The sequence below is a fragment of the Leopardus geoffroyi genome, chromosome B3 (genome assembly GCF_018350155.1).
Source record: "Leopardus geoffroyi isolate Oge1 chromosome B3, O.geoffroyi_Oge1_pat1.0, whole genome shotgun sequence".
Lineage (NCBI taxonomy): Eukaryota > Metazoa > Chordata > Mammalia > Carnivora > Felidae > Leopardus > Leopardus geoffroyi.
The window spans coordinates 136,392,124-136,410,923 of record NC_059337.1 but is presented as its reverse complement, the minus strand read 5'-3'; the positions used below and the strand labels follow the sequence as shown (position 1 = coordinate 136,410,923).

The window sequence follows — 18,800 nt, the reverse complement described above, 5'->3', positions numbered from 1 at the left end:
GGAAAGCAGACGGAAAGGCCCAGAGATAAATGAGAGCAAGGCACTTTGGGTTGGGATAGGGGGTGCAGAGACAAGAGTGGTGTGGTGAGAAATGAGGCTACAGAGACAAGTAGGGCTCTATGATAAAGAACCTGGTCTACCATGCCGAGACATTGGGCTTTATCCTGAACATAGCAAGTAATGTGACCTGATTACATATGCGTTTTCCAAAAGATCTCTTTGACTGAGATCATAAGCAGCATGCAGACACCATAAGAAATGTCCCAGAAATAGTGTGTGTGTAGGTGGGCAGGGGAGTAATACATAAACAGATATAGTCTATAAATTACACATCAAAAATTGATAATTCTTTTTTAAAGTTTCCTACGATGTGTATTCATTTGTTTAGTAGAATTTTTGAGCACCTATTTTTTGCCAGGCACTGTGCTAAGCTCTTAACTTACATTATCTTCTATGGTAGGTATTATCTCCATTTATAGGTAAACTGACACTTGAAAATATTGTAAACTGGGTTTATAGCTAGGAAATGTTATGGCCAAAATTTGAATCCTGGTCTTTCCAACTGCAGAGCTACTCTTTCCCATCACTGGGGAAGAGGGAACATGGTCTCCATGAGAAGAAGTCATCTGTGAGGTACATAGTTTTGAAGGGAGTGCACAATTGTGTTAAGAGATAACTAATCAGTAAATATCACAAAGTTTTCTGAAAATCATAATATGGCTGTACCCCAAAAGCTTTGGATTTTTTTTTATTATTAAAACAGAATTGAAGATACTAACTTAATGTTTTGGCACAGTGGGAAATGGTTTAAGGATAGTAACGTATAGACATAAATGGGTATTTTTTGTTTTTAGTTGAAAGGATGTGAACCTCTGAGTTTTTCACTTACTGAGACTATTAGAATTGTTTTTAACATTTTAACAAATGACATGTGAGTGGAAAGTGCATGGTACATTTGGGTTGTCAGCATTTCTGTTCCCTTTATGATCTTTGACTTGCTCTGCCTCCTCCAGACTCTGCTCTCCTATCCTTACCCACTCCCCACAGATCCCATGCTTGCTTCTGAATTAGAATGCACCAGGATAATAATGTATAAGGAAACTTAATTATAGTAAGAGTTGCATCTTATTTAATCCTGAAAATAATAATGAGGTAGATTTTGAGAATTAGGGAACATTTTTCAGATGAGGAAACAGGCAGAACTTCTTGTATCACACAGTTGAAGGGAATTGGGATTGGGTCTCTGGTCAGTCTGACTTGAACGGTGTATCTTGCGTCTCTCTTCTAGTAAGATGCCTGTACATTAGGATATGTGTTCAATTTCAAGATCGGGCAACCTGTAGGTTCCAGAATTAGATCTCCCTGCATTGTAATATAGTGGAGGCTTACATATTATGCAGGGTGTCTGTATTTACAGAACTGACATCCCTGTGAATGCTTTTCCCTTTCCTCGTGCTGTTTTCACCTACCCCCAAAACCCTTAAGCCTATTAAAAATAGCATATTAAACATTAAGTTATAAAGAAAACGTTAAAGCAATATAAAGATATACATATGTATCCAAGTGAGTATCTTAAGGGTTCTTAGTCTTGTCTTTTTCCTTTCATGTCTTAGAGAAATCTTTAATCTTTTATAATTGTCTGTGTGCTTTAGCCTCCTCCCTTCTTTACCAAGTTAACTTCTTTCCTATCTTCCTCTGTCTATTCTTTCTTTTCACTCAACTTGGGAAAAGCTATCTGAATAAAGAATACAAGCACTCAGGGTACATCTTCACACACAAGCAGCATGAATCTCAGTGATTGCCTCTTTCTCATCAGAAGGGAGTAATGTTCTCAAAGCAGAGAACCTTCTCATTTCCTTTCCAATATTTGCTTGGATTTTGTGGTCAGTGATTGATTTTATGTTGGCACTGAGGGAAGGAACTCCTGGCAACTTCCATAGCCTGATGGTTTTTGTTTTTGCTTTGATTTTTTTGAATAGATATAATATATTCAAATAGGACAAAAGTCAAAATGTATGAAGAGTACTCAGCAAAGAGTCTCCTGTTCCCCCAACTTTTTGTCCCCCACCGCTGAGTTCCCCTTCTTGTTACCAATGTTACCAGTTTCTTATGCATCTATCTGCTGAGGTAGACAATCCAGAGATAGTCTCAGTACATATGTTTTAAAATATATTGAAAGGAAACATAAAAAGATATTTGGAATAGATCTACAGTATTACTAATGCCCTCTGACATTTAGGTATTGCAAGGAACTTGTGAGACTATTAAAAGGGGCAGAAACTTGAAAGATATTCTTCCATGTAGAATATATCTACACTTTATATATGGTACACTTTAAGAGTTTGCTTCTATATTATGTATAGAGGGTAATTTTTTTTTTTTTTTTTAAGAGAAAGAGCAGGGGAGGGGCAGGGAGAGAAGGAGAGAGAGAATCCCAAGCAGGCCCCAAGCTCAGTACAGAGCCTGATACAGGGCTTGAGATCATGACCTGAGCTGAAATCAAGAGTTGGACTCTCAACCGACAGAGCAACCCAGGAGCCCCAAGGGTATTTTTAATATCTACCCAACAGGAACAACCGAACTCTGAACATTAGCCAAAAGGGTATGAGAAATAAAACCCAGAAAAACTCAACTTGCTTCTCGTCTTTTTTTTGTAGTGAAAATAGATTTTAATTTAAATTTCTTTTTCTTTTTTCTCCCTAGCTTTGAGATATAATTGACATATAGCATTGTGTTAAGTTTAAGGTACACAATGTAATGATTTGATACATGTATGTGTTGTGAAATGTTTGCCACAGTAATATTGGTTTATGCATCCTTTACCTCACATAGTTAACATTTTGTTGTTGTTATGGTCACAACACAAAGCTGTACTCTCAAAACAACTTTCAAGTATACAATACAATATTAACTGTAGTCACCATGCTGCACATTAGATCTCTGGACCTCATTCATCTTGTAACTAAAAGTTTCTACCCTTTGATCAACATCTCCTTGTTTCCTCCACTCCTTAGCCTTTGGAAACCACCATTCTCTTCTCTATTTCTGTGAGTTTGATGTTTTTAGATTCCACATATAAGTGAGGCCATACAGTATTTGTCTCTCTCTATCTGACTTATTTCACTTAGCATGATGCTCTCAGGGTTCATCCATGTTGTTGGTATATGGCGGGATTTCCTTTTTTATAGCTGAATAATATTCCTATACTCTCTCTCTCTCTCTCTCTCTCTCTCACACACACACACACACACACACACACACACACACACACACACCACATTTTCTTTATCCATTTGTTTCCATATCTTGACTGCTGTGAATAATGCTATAGTGAACATGGGAATGCAGATATATCTTCACAATAGTGATTTCATCATCCTCAGATACATACCTAGAAGTGGATTGCTGACTCATGTGGTAGTTCTGTTTTTATTTTTAAGGAACCTTCATCCTGTTCTTGGTAGTGGCTATGCCAACTTATATTTCCACCAACAAAGCACCAGAGTCTCCGCATCCTTACCAGCACTTGTTATCTCCTTTTTGATAATAGCCATTCTGACAGGTGTGAGGTGATATCCTGTGGTTTTGATGTGCATTTCCCTGATGATGAGTGATGTTGGGCACCTTTTCATGTACTTTTTGGCCATTCGTATGTCTTTGGAAAAATGTCTATTCAAGTCCTCTGCCCAATTTTTTAATCAGATTGTTTGCTGTTGAGGTATAGGAGTTCCTTATACATTTTGGATATTAACCCCCTATCATATATGGTTTATAAATATTTTCTCTCATTCTGTAAGTTGCCTTTTGATTTTGTTGATTGTTTCCTTTGCTGTGCAGAAACTTTTTACTTTATGTAGTCCCACTTGTATATTTTTTGTTGTTTGTGTTTTAGGTCTTATTTCTAAAAAATCATTACGAAGACCCATGTCAAAAAGCTTTATTCCTATGCTTTCTTCTATGAGCTTCATTGTTTCAGGTCTTACATTGAAGTCCTTAATCCATTTGAGTTAGTTTTTGTGAGTGGTGTAAGATAGGGTCCAATTTCATTCTTTTGCATGTGGATGTTCGGTTTTTCCAGTAGCATTTTTTGAAGAAACAAACCTTTCCCCCTTGAGTGTTCTTGGCTCCCTTGTCAGTTAGCCTTTTTTTTTTTTTTTTTTTTTTTTGCCAAATTATAATGCAACTTTACCTAAAATATTGATTGCAGTTTTTCCTACCCTTCCTCAGGGAAGTGGAAAGTTAGACATGTTCTGAGAAAAGACAACTGCAGTAGATCAAAGAAAGGAGCGCTCAGGGCAGACTAAAATGATGAGGACTGTCCAGTATGTCAGAAACTGTGTTACTAAAATGGTCGTAAACTTACTGTGACAAGTAGACCCTAAGGTGACCCCTAATGATCTTAATCTTCTGGTATTTATACCCTTCATGCAGCCCCTCCTCTTAAGTGTGAGCACAGCATACATCTTGTTTGTAGCCAGTACAGTGTGGCAAAGATGAGATGTCATTCCCATGATTACATCACATTTGAGAAGACTGTCGTTAACAGTAGACTTACACTGGAGACTTTTTCCCTTGCTGGCTGTGAAGAAGTAAGCTACTATGTTGTAAGATGGCCTGTTGAGCAGACCTCATGGCAAGAACTTCAGGAAGCTGGGCCTTTTTTAGTCATATGGCCACAAGGAAATGATTTCTGTCAACAACCTGAATGGGCTTGGAAGCCAGTTCTTCCCCAGAACTTCCCCAGTTCCTCAGATGAGAATGCAAGCCCAGCTGACACCTGATTGTAGCCTTCCAAAACCCTAAGCGCCCAGGTGACCTGTGCCCAGATTCCTGACCTACAGAAGATACGAGATGATTTGTTGTTTTAATCTGCTAAGTTTGTGGTAATTTGTTACACAGTAATAGAAAACTAATACATTATTTAATCTTATGTTATTTTCACATGTCAAAATGGTTTCATATCAATAATTTGATGTGATTTAACTTAACGAGGAGAAAAACAGTAATTTAGATCCAAATTCATCACAGAGTCTTCAAGGTGATAATCAGCCACACCTCTACAAAAGACTCAATTCAGGAACGATGGCGCAATTAGCCACAGTCCCAGCTGCTGCAACTGGCTGGAGGCTATAATTGATATTCTCCTCAAAACTATATCACTCAGAGTTCAGTTAGGGAAGCTGAGCAGCTCTTAGGGGATAAGGGAATTCTAGGAATTGAGCCTCACACAGCCACAGGGGAACCCCGGGGAAGGGAAGGGAAGGGAAGATGGGAACAGGAGGGAAGTAGAATGCGGAGGAGTTAACAGCCCGTCAACCTGAGAGGCCCAGCACTCTAAGCCACTGCCCTGAGGCTGCACAAGGGAGGGGAGCATGTGCAGAGTGGCTGTTTTGTCTGGGGCTCTTCCGTCAAGCATCTGGTGGTGACCTGGGGCTGGTGTAGTCACCTGGGTTGCAGCTGGGAGGGAGAACTGGGCTTGGAGCAGAGGAGAACGAGGAAAAGCTAGAACCCACGGGCACCTCTGTGTTTGCCCATCACCACACCCAGTTATGGTGACTTTTAGAGAGGGAGGACTGCTGCTTTTGCCTTCCAGATCTCACACATTTCTCTTTTGACCAACTTCGCTTGGAACCATATAGGAATGGAGATTGTGGGAAACAGTTTAGTGTTAAGCAAGTTGAAACAGTACAAATTAGCACAGTCTCCCTTTTCTATCACCCAACCTAGATTTTCATTATCCTTTGCTAATATTTCAGCAGGTTTGGGTGACTTGCCAGGTGTTTTGACCCAGACTTTCATCCCAGAGGTCTCTGGGTTGCTTTATCCACGGTTGCTACAGTTTCCCAGTCTCTGTTGTCACTGTGCAGAGAAACAACAAAGGTTGTCCTGGGAATGCCTTGAATTTCAGACAGACACCTTCCTGCACCTGTTGTATTTCCCCAGACCTAGCATCCTGGTCCAGCATTCTCAAGATCTCCCATGAGCGATCCTCTAAACACTGCCGGTCCATATTGCCAGGTCTTGTAATTCTTGGGAGAAAGAATACACTCCTCCCAGAACAGAAACTGTTTCTCACTCAGACTGTGATCATGAGTGATCAGATCCTGATATTGGTTTGGAGCTAGTGAGAGGAGGCATAGGCAGACCTTGAAGAGGACAAGGCACCTGAAGGGATCTCCTGACAGTTGGAGGCTGCTGTCCTCTACAAGGAGTTAGGAGAGCTGTTTCTCCCACCCAGAAAGTACAGAGAAATCTTGGGGTTTGAGATTCCTCACTCATTCACCCAAATATACCCATTCCAGATTTCTGTCACCAACTGTTTCTTTAGGACCCAGATTGTATCTCAGATTTGTTAAGATTTTGCATTCAAGTCTTTGTGAGTCTGATATCTTTAAAATTAAATCTGGAGCCTGAGTTTTGGCATCTGTTCTGCAGCTGCAGGAAATAAGGGTTTTTTAAAACACTGACCTAGAAGTCTTCTGACTTTGACAGAATGCCTAGATTGAGGGGTGGCTAACCTGAGCCAATTGTTTCCTTTCTTCATGTCTTTGAAACCACTTAGCGAAAGCCGGCCAATTTCAGGTCCTCATAGTTCCTAATGTTCCCATTAAGCGTCACCACTCCTACTGAACTGACACCTCACTTAATGAAGAACCATAGTGTTGTCATAAGTGTCACTTACCACTAGGAATGGGGGTCCTTCTTACCAGTTGTTCACTGACTGATCTAGTTCCAGAGTCTCATTCAGGAATCTTGTTTTGTAGGGCCACTTCTGTTCCTTTCATACGTGGGTGTCTCTTCCCATTCCCCCACAACCCGTACTGAAATAGCCTAAAACGCAGTCTTGCGTGCCTGTGTTACTTGGTAAATAATCCCCCGAATAGGAGAGTGACCCAGTGAGAGTGAGATCAGGGAGGAGGGAAAGTAGTAGAAGAGTGGCCTTGGGGTGGTTGCCACTGGAGGTGCCAGGGTTTCAGCCCCGCCAGGACCCTCTGAGGCACTCTGTAAAATCTTCAGCGTGGTCCTTCTGAGGAGTGGGAGAGGAGTATTCATCCAGCCAGCTGTCACAAATGGCAGAGTCCAAGGACTGGCAGGTTAAAACCACTGCAGCACAGATCGACTTTCTTCTAATCCCTGTATGTCTCACTCTCATTTTCTGCCTTGGCTCTAGAATTCCGGTTGCCTTTTTAAAATGGAGAAGATGCAGGGTTGATGTGATGGTGGTACACCTTTCAGCCGTGTGCTCAATATGGATTGAAATACTGAGGGAAGGAGACAGTAGGAAGCTTTTCAGTATTTGATGTGTGAGGTACTGAGGATTTAGAAAATAAAGAGGCTAATCAAAGTGCATCTTGAAGGAAGAATTGGTAGGACACATTGACCAGGTCTGTATGTCAAGAGAGGTAGAGTCGGCACCGCTGATTTAAGACTTCTAGCCTAGAAAAGGGATAGTGTTAATGGACATACTGGCCCACTGATGTTATTTAACATAATCCTCAGAACTCTGATGGGATTGTTTCATCCTCTGAATGAGCACATGAGACCCATGGAGGGTGTACTTTGATTCGCACAGGGTGCTAAGGGAGAGAATCAAGAGTTAGTGATGAAACTGCCTGAATTCAAACCTATATGCTCTTTTGACTGCCCTCATTTCCCTCTCTTTTCATGATTCCTTTCCTTGGGAACTGGAATCAGTCCCATGCAGGTTACTTGGAAAGAATTGAAGCAACTTTTTTCTCAACCCTATTTGCACTTGAAGTCTTATTTCTATTTCTGACTGATGCCACTGAAGAGCCACCACACCTGCTGTAAGGCCAGACTTCCTCTAAATTTAATATACTGTCTGTACAGTACAGCTATACAGGAGCATGGCAAGCTGTAGGCTCCCTCCACCATTCCATTCCCTTCATTCCTTTCTCCTTGCCTGTTTTCGTCCTTTTCCCCCCTCAAGCCCACTATGAAACTCTGAATCTAGAAGCTGCTCGTGGACATGAGCCGATGAAAAGGTTTCCTACCGGTGCTGGTGAAACAAGTATGAGAGTGTACTTACGAATAATGAAGAGCATGAGAGTGGCAACAAAGACAGATCCTGATAGTGTATTCAGGAAATCTGACAACATTGAAGCTTATCTTAGTTATCAGAGGAACATGAAGAGGGAGGGAAAATGCTGATAGTAAAAACAGAAAGTGATGCTATTTTACATGCAGCAGTAACAGTCATTTGTATTACTAAATGTCAGATTGATTTGTTTATTTCTTTATATCTCTGCCTTGGTCATTCATGGTATGTAGCTCAAATTTTTGAAAAGAGGCATTTTTGCCAACATCAAGTTTTAGAAGGAAAATATCCTGGTAAAAGAGAATAGAAGAAATGATTAAACAAGTAGGCAATGGATCTGTAAAATGAAGTTTTCACACAAGCCAAAAAAGAAAAATCATGAGAAGTTGACTTCATATTTCATCTGCTAACCTTACAACTATATCATTGAAAATCTGCTACCTGAGCAGAATAAATACATGGGCACCTTTGAGCCATTATATATCTTGGCTACAGATGACTTTTTCTGTTACAAGGAAATTGGTAAAGACTTGTAAGTTCTTCCAGAAAGGTATATGGTATATTGGTCAACCATTGCTGTGTAACAACCGACTGGGGAATCTCAGTGGTATGGGACATGAACATATATTTCTCACAAATTTCCAGGTCAGCTAAAATTACGAATTTAAGTTTGCAGTGGCTGATTGCCACTGTGATTTACCAGGGCTGGGTGACTCTGTTCCCACTGCTGCTCATTCTCCTAGGATCAATAAGCTAGCCACAGTATGTTCTTACCGTGGCAGTGGCAGAAGGCAAGAGGGCAAGCCCAGTTCCTAAAAGTACTTCTGAAACTTTTTGTCACATCATATCCACTAACCTTCGATTGGGCAAAAGAAGATCTCATGGCCAATTCCAAGTCTTGGGGTCAGAATGTATACTCTGCACATGGGTGGGGTGGGATCAGAGGGCTTAGTGGTGGTGATTATGAACGGTAATCTGCCATCTGTGGATAATAGTCTTAAGATTTAGGCTTCTAGTTTAAAAAAGATAAAATAGTTGTTCTGATTGTGTATTTAGTTATCTTCAAAGAAACACAAATACCAGGGCGCCTGAATGGCTCAGTTAAGCTTCCGACTTCAGCTCAGGTCACAATCCCATGGTTTGTGAGTTCAAGCCCTGCTTTGGGCTGTGTTGCTGACAGCTCAGACCCTGGAGCCTGCTTCAGATTCTGTGTCTCCCTCTCTCTCTGCTCCTCCCCTGCTCACGCATGCATGCGCTCACTCTCTCTCTCAAAAATAAATATATTTTTAAAAATTTTTAAAGAAATATAGATATAATTTTATCTCTAGTTAGGAAATGGAGTTAGCAAATTCTGTAGAGAAACAAAAAAGGAAGAAAAAGTTGCCTCTGAGGGTTAATTATTACTAAATGGCAGGAAACAAATCTGACTTTTATATATTGTGAAACTGACATGGGGAAAGGATTCTGGACAGAGTGGTGCTCCTCAAAGTGTGTCTGTAGTAAGTACAGTTATTGAGAGTAAGCATTTAGAAATTCTTGGGCAGTTTGACATTGCCACCATTTTCAAGCAGTGTTTTTACTGAACTGTTGGTCCATGACAGATTAGAAATTTAAAAAGAAGCAAAAACAACTGTTTCTTGACCCAAGATAGTTTGAGAAGAGCTGAGATAGACTATGGCATTCTGCTCGCTAGGAATGAATACCAGCACTGTACATAAGTGAACCTTCTGATTTATACATTGGTCTTACAGGGTTTGGTTAGTATCACGTTGTCAACAAGAATCCAATCATCTTTGAGAGTGTGCTGCTCATGTTTTTGGACCAATAAGACTAGTCAGAAATTTACCAAAGAAATGGCATTGTGTGAAGCCTTTTAACATCTTGCTTGCTGGCCTTTCCCTGCGAGCGTCCTTTCTGCCTTGCTGCTTGCTGTATATACATTTTCATTCCATTATCGATAACCTTGAGAAAATGCAAGTTACCGCTAGCTGAAATCCTTTACTGTAATATGGAAATACTACATTTGACAGTATTAGATAAATCTCTTTTTAAAATATGTCTTTTAGCATTCTAGTTTTTTGCCTAATTGTCTTCCTTTCACATTTGTGAGTTAATATCACCATGTTTGGTATATTTATAATGTGCTTTCGTGTCCATAAGAGGAGTGGTTCAAAGTGAAGAGGTTCTGGGGCGCCTGGGTGGCTCAGTCGGTTGAGCGACTGACTTCGGCTCAGATCATGCATGATCTAGCGGTCCATGAGTTCGAGCCCTGCATCAGGCTCTGTGCTGAGCGCTCAGAGCCTGGAGCCTGTTTCAGATTCTGTGTCTCCCTCTCTCTCTGACCCTCCCCCATTCATGCTCTGTCTCTCTCTGTCTCAAAAATAAATAAACGTTAAAAAAAAAAAAATTAAAAAAAAACCCTTTGAAAAAAAAACAACACAAAGTGAAGAGGTTCTGATGAGCATTGATTCATATAAGACCTAAGTTTAGAGGCATAAAAAGGGGGAGAAATTTTTAGGCGGGGGGGGGGGGGAGGGTGGGAAGGCTGTGTTTAGTTAAGTACAACTTTTCTTCCTAGTTGTATTACTTTAAGCAAGTGTATTAATCTTTGTGAATCCTAGTTTTCTCATCTGTAAAGTGGGAATAATAATACCACCCTCTTTGAGAAAGAGTGCTAAAATCAAATAATTGTAAGTAAGTTAAGTACAGGCTTGGCACATAAGTTTCAAGAAGATTAGATATTTTTGTTTTTAATTGATTAGCTCCTAGATGTCAGGCATTGTAGAATCGCTAAAGTGGGCCCTCTTCCCCAAAGGAGTTCTCAGTCTGGTAGAGGATTCTGACAAATATTTCAGAAATATAAAATAATTTAATGCTATTACATAGAGGGAAATAGGTCAGCCTGGACACTTACGTAAGAGGAACATGTGACCTAGGCTTTGGGGAACAAGATCAAGATAGGCTTTTGAAAAGAGGCAACATTTGGGGCGCCTGGGTGGCACCGTCGGTTAAGCGTCCGACTTCAGTCAGGTCACGATCTCGCGGTCCGTGAGTTCGAGCCCCGCATCAGGCTCTGGGCTGATGGCTCAGAGCCTGGAGCCTGTTTCCGATTCTGTGTCTCCCTCTCTCTCTGCCCCTCCCCCGTTCATGCTCTGTCTCTCTCTGTCCCAAAAATAAATAAACGTTGAAAAAAAAAATTAAAAAAAAAAAAAAAGGAAAAGAAAAGAGGCAACATTTAAGCTAAGTCTAAAAAACGTGGATGAGTTAAGGAGAATTAAGAGCATTACAGGGGTGCCTGGGTGGCTTAGTTGATTTAAGCCTCTGACTCTTGATTTTGGCTCAGGTCATGATCTTGTGTTTTGTGGGATCAAGCCCCACATCAGGCTTTGCGCTGGCAGCATGGAGCTTGCTTGGGATTCTCTCTCTCTCTCTCTCTCTCCCTCCCTCCCTCCCTCCCTCTCCCTCTCCCCCCCCCACCTCTCTCCCTCTCCTCTCTGCCCTTTCCCCCTTGTGCTTGCTCGCTCTCTCAAAATAAATAAACAGTTTTTAAAAAACAACATTAAAAAGAGCATTTCAGAAAAATGGAACAACATATGCAAAGGCCTGGAGGTGAGAGTTTGGTGGAACTCTAGGAAATGGCAAGTAATGAATGCAGTATGACTGGAATGTAGAATATGAGCAGGAATGGAACTGGAGAAGTTGGCAGGGGCCAGACCATCAAGAATATGTAGTTTGGATTTTATCTTGAAGTTATTTGCAAGCTATTGAATAATTTGTTACATATATAATCTAATTTACATTTTAAAAGATCATCTGGCAACAGTATGGAGAACAGATTGGAAGGGAGAAAGATAGGAACTTTTTGAGGCTATTTCAGTAATGCGGGGAGAAAGTATCAGATTCTGAAATGGGGAGGTGGTAGAGATTCAGCGGAGGGGATGGATTTAAAATAAGAATAGAATGAACAGCATTTGATGGTGAGTGCATGTGGGCTTCAAAAGGAATCAGTAATAGTACTTAAGATTTCTGGCTTTGGTGACTGGGAGGAAGAGGTATCTTTCTCTAAAGCAGGGGTGAAGAAGGGGGGGTACTAGGGGCACCTGGGTGGCTCAGACAGTTAAGTGACTTCAGCTCAGCTCATGATCTCATGGTTTGTGGGTTCAAGCCCCGCATTGGGCTCTGTGCTGACAGTTCAGAGCCTGGAGCCTGCTTAGCATTCTGTCTCCCTCTCTCTCTGCCCCTCCCCTGCTCATGCTGTCTCTCTGTCTCTCAAAAATAAATAACAACATTTAAAAATTTGTTCTAATAAAAAAAGATGGGGGGTTCTGGATTTCCCAGAGGAAACGAATTGACTTGCATTTAAGAGGTCTGCAGAAGAGCTCCAGAACTCCCCGGTGGGAAGTTGAAGGGGTGAGTCTGGGAGTCAGGAAGGAGCTCTGGGTTGGAACTATATGTAGATTTGAAACTCACGAGGATGCTTTGGGAGTTAAGGCCACGGGGGACAGATGTGCGGTGAAAAGAGCAGTGTATTCACAGTGCTTGGCAAGTAGGTACTGCCAGATGAACAAATGAAGAGTGTCAAGAGTACAGTCTCGTTTAAATCTCATAACAATCTTGAGTCAGGAGTATAATCCCAGTTTTACAAATGAGAATATCTCAGGCTCACAGAGGTTAAGGATTTATCCAAAATGACTTTGCTTCTAGGTGGCCAAGGTGGGATTTCAAGTCCAGTATGTTTTGATTTCAAAGGCCACTTTTTCCTGTCATGTCTCACTTCTTTGAAAACCTCAGAAGTTTAAATATATGATGTTATTGTTAATTCTCTTTCTTTACCTCTGCCAATATCCTGGTTTCATAGGATTGTGATACATCCTTTTCAGTAACCACTTTCTCTCTAGCTTCACTTGCTTCATTCCCAAGCACACCTCTCAGATTGACCCATTCTCCCCAGCCCTAGTCCAGTGCCTGTTCACAGCAAGTCTTCCTCTAGCTACTGGAGGAGGCCTGTCCTCCTCAGCTGGGCATTTGGCTCATAAAATCATGAGAGCTGTCTAGAACTTCTCCGTATTTCTCACTCCTCATTAGCACATATACACATCGTTGGGTGTTGTTTACATGCATGTTTCATTGTGGTGGTCTCAGTGTTCCTTCTCAGGATCTCATGTTAAATAAATCTTTAATCTTTAGATGAAATTACTCTTATGTTGATGCTCTGTTACCACTTTTCTCAAAATGATTTTATCTTTGTGATGGAAGCGTCTCGGGTACTATCTGACCTTAGCTCCATATCCAGCATAGGGGTTCTTTGTACTCTGTCCCTTATGTGATGAGCCAGCCTTTGCTCCTGCATTTTTCTAGAAGGATCCTTTTATGTTTTTGAAGGGAACAAATCTAATTGTTAGAAATGTCTTAGTATTGAGGCAAAGTCCCCTTCTTTTAACATCCACATGTTAGACCTGCCCTTGGAACAACAGGGAAGTCGGTTATTTCTCCTCTGCCTCGTGAAGGTCTGTCAGACATTTAAAGATCACTTCCTGTGTCTCTCCTCAGGTTTCTCTTACATAAGCCAAGTAATCTTGGTTGCTTGGAGCTTTTCTTCTGTGACAGGGCTCAGACTCTCTACTATTCTTTTGCTCTCCTCTGAGAATTCTGGTGTTTTGTCAATGCTTCATCTAAAACACAGGGCCCAGAGTAGAACACAACACTCCATACACAGTAGAGCAGTGCAACATTATTCCATTGATTAGGACTCTGTGCTTGAATCTTAAAAGCCTGAGATCGCTTCAGCTCTACAGCAGCGATGTCCCATCTTGCATGCGTTCCCCTAAGGTACCCAGGTAGTATTTTTACATAGGTTGTGGTTAAACTAGCTCTCTCCTGTCATCTGCTGTGCAGTTGATTTTCTTTCATCGAAATATAGAACTTTCTAATTTTCCTGGTTCTGTTTCACCCTCATTTTGACCCATCTGTCTAGCCACTTATGATCATGTCATCCAGTGTGTCTTTGTGTTTCCCAGTTTTCGGTCACCTGGAGATTTTGAAGCATATTTTCCACATCTTCATTCAAGTTCTTGAATAACATCAAGAAAACAGAACCCGCACTCCATCCCCCACGTTAATCAGTGCCACTTCCAAGTGGTTCCCTTAACCACCATTCTGTCATCCATCTACAGCCCTTCATCTTATCTGCAAAGATCTCGTTTGCACACTCAACAAATTTTTATTTAGCACCTGCCATGGCAAGAAGGTGCTAGACATACAGTGAAGACAGCAGTCTCTGTCTTCTAGAAACATCAAGAAGTATATTGTTAAGTGCTTTGCAGAAATCAGGTTACACGATTCTCTATGATGTTCTCCTTATCTGGTACCATATCAGAAAAGGGAATGAAGCCTTATTTTTTGCACTCTGTATTGGCTGCTAATGATCTTATATCACCTGGAAAGGGTGACCATAGTCATTACCTTTCTGTCTTTGCCTTTCATGGTTTCACAGTAATGTTGAGCTTTGCAAGTCTCTGGAGTTCATCGATTCCTTTTCTTTTGGCTGTATCTTTCAAAGCCTTGGGCTCATTAGAGAGCAGCCTCTCTAGCCTCATTTTTGTTGTTGGCAGTGGTAAACGCTTCTTTTTTCCTCCCAAATTATCAGGATTCCTTTTGATTTTACAGTAAACTTAGTTATAAAGAATTTCCGTCCAACTTCAGCAATTTTCCCTTCTATAAGCTTTGTCACTCAGATTTTACTTTTATCTTGTATCAGTATTTTGAAATGCTCTTTCCTAAGGAAAATAGTTGACTATCCTCAGGTTATCTTCACTTCTTTGAGCCCATAGAGTGTCATAGTCACTTTTTCCAGAAGCCTGGTCCTTTTCACTTAAACTACTTCTTTCTTTTGGGGTGCCTGGATGGCTCAGTCGGTTAAGGGACCGACTTCAGCTCAGGTCATGCTCTCGTGGTTTGTGAGTTCAAACCCTGCATCGGGCTCTGTGCTTAGAGCCTGAAACCTGCTTCAGATTCTGTGTCTCCCTCTCTCTCTGCCCTCGCCCACTCACACTCTGTCTCTCCTTCCTTCAAAAATAGATAAATATTTTTTTTAAAAAACCTGCTTCTTTCATTTTAATTCATCAGAATTAATCTCAGATGAGCATGAAGTTGCATTATGTTGTCTCTATGCTGAGGGATTAAACTATCAATAATAACAAGTTTGTTTTGTTTTCATTTTTAGAATAATGCAAAGAACAGATGTCCTACTAGTTCATGGAAGATAGCCCACCTGTCTTCCCAGGTGTGGATTCTCTTAGCAGTCAAGTGTCATCTGTACCCTTCCTTTGACTGGCTATTTCCCACAATTGTATCATTTCTACCTTCTTTTCTTTCCCCTTTGGTCCAGTGCTCTCCACTAGAGTGTCTTACTCAAAGTGTTGGATTTGCACAGAGATACTTATTTTTTTAAACAATTGTGAAGATTCTCTGCCTTTTTCTGTGGATCTGTCTCTATTGAAAAGCAGATTTCCTAAAGATGTTATAGTCTATTGTTACCTATTGTTATCCCATTCCACCAAGTCTTGGTGATTTCCATGAAATTTTATTTATTTCCTTGTTCTTTTTTACTATTGCTACTTTTAAGTATAGTGTCTAACACACTAATGTTCAATAAACAATATTTATGATTAATCTTAAGAAGTATTTGCCTTCTCTTTTAGGCTGTGAGGATATCATTGCTGAGAGCATCTCATTAGATACCTTAATTGCCATCCTCAAGTGGAGCTCTCATCCATATGGCTCTAAATGGGTGCACCGACAAGCTTTACATTTCCTCTGTGAGGAATTTTCCCAGGTCATGACTTCGGATGTTTTTTATGAACTCAGCAAAGATCATCTGCTTACTGCTATCCAGTCTGACTACCTACAGGTAATCATTTATACACCTCTCAAATTCATTGTCATCCATATGTGCACCAGAAAACCCATCTATATTCTATTCTCCCATCTAGGGAGATTGGCCCACCCAGGGATGCCCTCTTCAGATGTGTACAGGAAAAGCCTTCTGGCTCTCTGGCCCTTTGTGCCCCTGCTGCTATGACTCAGCATTGTGAATAAGCCCAAGTCCCAACCACCTACACCAAAGGGGTGGAGGCAGTAGGCAAGGTCAGAAGCATATCCCAACAGTGATTTTCTTGGCTTCCATTAATTCACTATAACAATTTATTGGTTTTCGTGGAGTATCAGATACTTAGACTGTAGACAGTAGCTTAAGCACACAGTAAGTGTAGTATTCAATTTCTGATCCACTCAAATGCTTATAAAAACTCAGTGTGTGTGCCTTTCCCAAATACAATAATGTTTTCAACTATTTATTTTTAATCAGAAGTAGTTTTTAGCAAATTCTTGTGTCATTGACTCATATATGTCAATCTAATTTGGTAATTTAAACCAACAATAGGTTTAAAATATTGCAAAAAATACTTTCAAGTAACATATGTTCAAGTTTAATTTTTTTTGGCATTGGTTGTATGAATTTTATGCCGGAAACTATACAACAGTTTTAATGTTATAAAAACATAAACCCATTGAGCCATTTCCTCTTTCTTTATATTTGTACTAGGAAAATTGTAAAACTGCTTCCATCCCAGTCAGAAACTAAGCGCAGAGGTAAATAATCCACTTAGCACCTGTGATTTGATTGTAGTACAAGTGTCGTAATTGGATTTGATTTATTTAGGATCTGTGTTCATTAACCTTGTTTCATTGTCCTGATCCAGACTACGCACATTATGGGAGTTAGTTTATCAGGTCTTTCAGATTATTGTCTTTAGAAAGCTTTGCATTTCTGCTTATAAGGTAAAAACCTTTGAGAGCAGCCTAGATTTGCTCTAAGATTTTCAGTAAAGTGCAAAAAATGACAGGCACCTTGCCATTTCGCAGATTGTGCTTAAAGGGTCCTTCACCAGCCAGTAGCATACCGCGTGCAGATGGTAGTCTCTCTGCCAGAGCAGGTTGCCATACCTGTTTCTTCTGTTCTTGCAGGAGATAGTAATCACTTGGTATCTGTACACTTTTAGTTTCATCTATTTATCTCCACCTTGTCCCAAAAAGAATTTAAGGCAGCTGTGTAGACACCATACAGAAGAAACAGTAAGTTTAAAATAGGTGAAGAGAATAGGATAAAGACGAACACAAGAATAAAAGATTTAGTTGGAGCCAAGAGGTAGGTTACTGGACAGAACACATGCAGAGTGGTCTTGTGTGTTTGGTGTTGGTAGACCACAGCTTTAATGGAACATTTCAAACAGCCAGTGTATAGTGAAAGGTGGCTAAGTTGTGCACCGTGTACACTATCACCTAGGTGCAGTCATTATGAAATTTGCCATTTATCTAATTTTGCTAAAATAAATCGAAACCATTTTTTTTATTATAGGCAAGTGAACAAGATATCCTTAAATATCTGATTAAATGGGGTGAGCATCAGTTGATGAAAAGAATAGCTGACAGAGGTAAGCTCAGAAAATTAGCTTATACTATAAGTTTTTTTTACCCAGAAGCATACTGTGTATCAGTCTTGACAGTAGCCACTATTGCCTGATGAAAATAGAAATTTTTAGTGGAGAAGAGTACACTTTGTTAGAAATAAATATACCAGAGGGGCGCCTGGGTGGCTCAGTCGGTTAAGCGTCTGACTTCGGCTCAGGTCATGATCTCACAGTTTATGAGTTCGAGCCCCACATCGGGCTCTGTGTTGGCAGCTCAAAGCCTGGATCCTGCTTCAGATTCTGTGACTCCCTCTTTCTCTGCCCCTTCCCTGCTTGTGCTCTGTCTCTTTCTCTCTCAAAAATAAATAAACATTAAAAAATTTAAAAAGAAAGAAAGAAAGAAAGAAAGAAAGAAAGAAAGAAAGAGAAAGAAAGAAATATACCAGAAAATTTCATTTTACAACCTTAAAGCGTACTTTTAATGTTACCTCTCTATGTGCTTAATAATACATGGAGTATTATATACCAATTTATAGAAGTATTAGAATGAAATTTTTATTTAATGATTAAAATATTACCAAAGCATATTGTTGGTGGAAATGTTCGGGAATTAGATAGCGGTGGTGTGTGTGTAACATTGTCTACACTGGGGACACCTGGGTGGCTCAGTTAGTTAAGCCTCTGACTCATGATTTCAACTCAGGTCATGATCTCAACGGTTCATGAGTTAGAGCCCCACATCAGGCTCTGTGCTAACAACACAGAGTCTGCTTGGGATTCTCTCTCTCTCTCTCTCTCTCTCTCTTTCCCTCTCTCCCTCTCTCCCTCTCTCCCTCTCTCCCTCTCTCCCTGTCTCCCCCTCTCCCTCTCCCTCTCTCCCTCCCCCTCCCTTCCCACCCCCTCCCTGCTCATGTGCATGCTCTGTCTCAAAATAAATAAACATACGTTTATTTATTTTTTTATTTTTTTAATGTTTATTTATTTTTGAGAGGGAGAGAGACAAAGTGCAAGCAGAGGAGAAGCAGAGACAGGGAGACACAGAATCTGAAGCAGGCTCCAGGCTCTGAGCTGTCAACACAGAGCCCAATGTAGGGCTCGAACTCACAAACTGTGAGATCATGACCTAAGCTGAAGTTGGATGCTTAACTGACTAAGCCACCCAGGCGCCCCTAAATAAACATACATTTAAAAAAATGTCTTGTTGTTTTTTTAGAAAAACTTTGTATATACTAAAAGCCACTGAATTATACACTTTACATGGTTAAAATGGTGGG

The 18,800-nt window shown here is 40.5% G+C and overlaps 1 protein-coding gene across 4 annotated transcripts in view; it reads left to right on the top strand.

Moving 5' to 3' along the window:
* BTBD7 (BTB domain containing 7) overlaps positions 1-18,800 on the top strand; it is an 88,147-nt gene that overhangs the window by 47,125 nt on the left and 22,222 nt on the right. The window contains exons 4-5 of one of the 4 annotated variants that reach the window (XM_045448298.1): positions 15,760-15,968; positions 17,475-17,550. The exons of 1 other annotated variant lie outside the window; for it this stretch is intronic. In XM_045448298.1, coding sequence (XP_045304254.1) covers positions 15,760-15,968; positions 17,475-17,550 — 285 coding nt within the window. Of the gene's footprint in view, positions 1-15,759; positions 15,969-17,474; positions 17,551-18,800 lie in introns of those variants that run through there. 2 more of the 4 variants (XM_045448300.1, XM_045448301.1) reach the window with 2 other exon arrangements.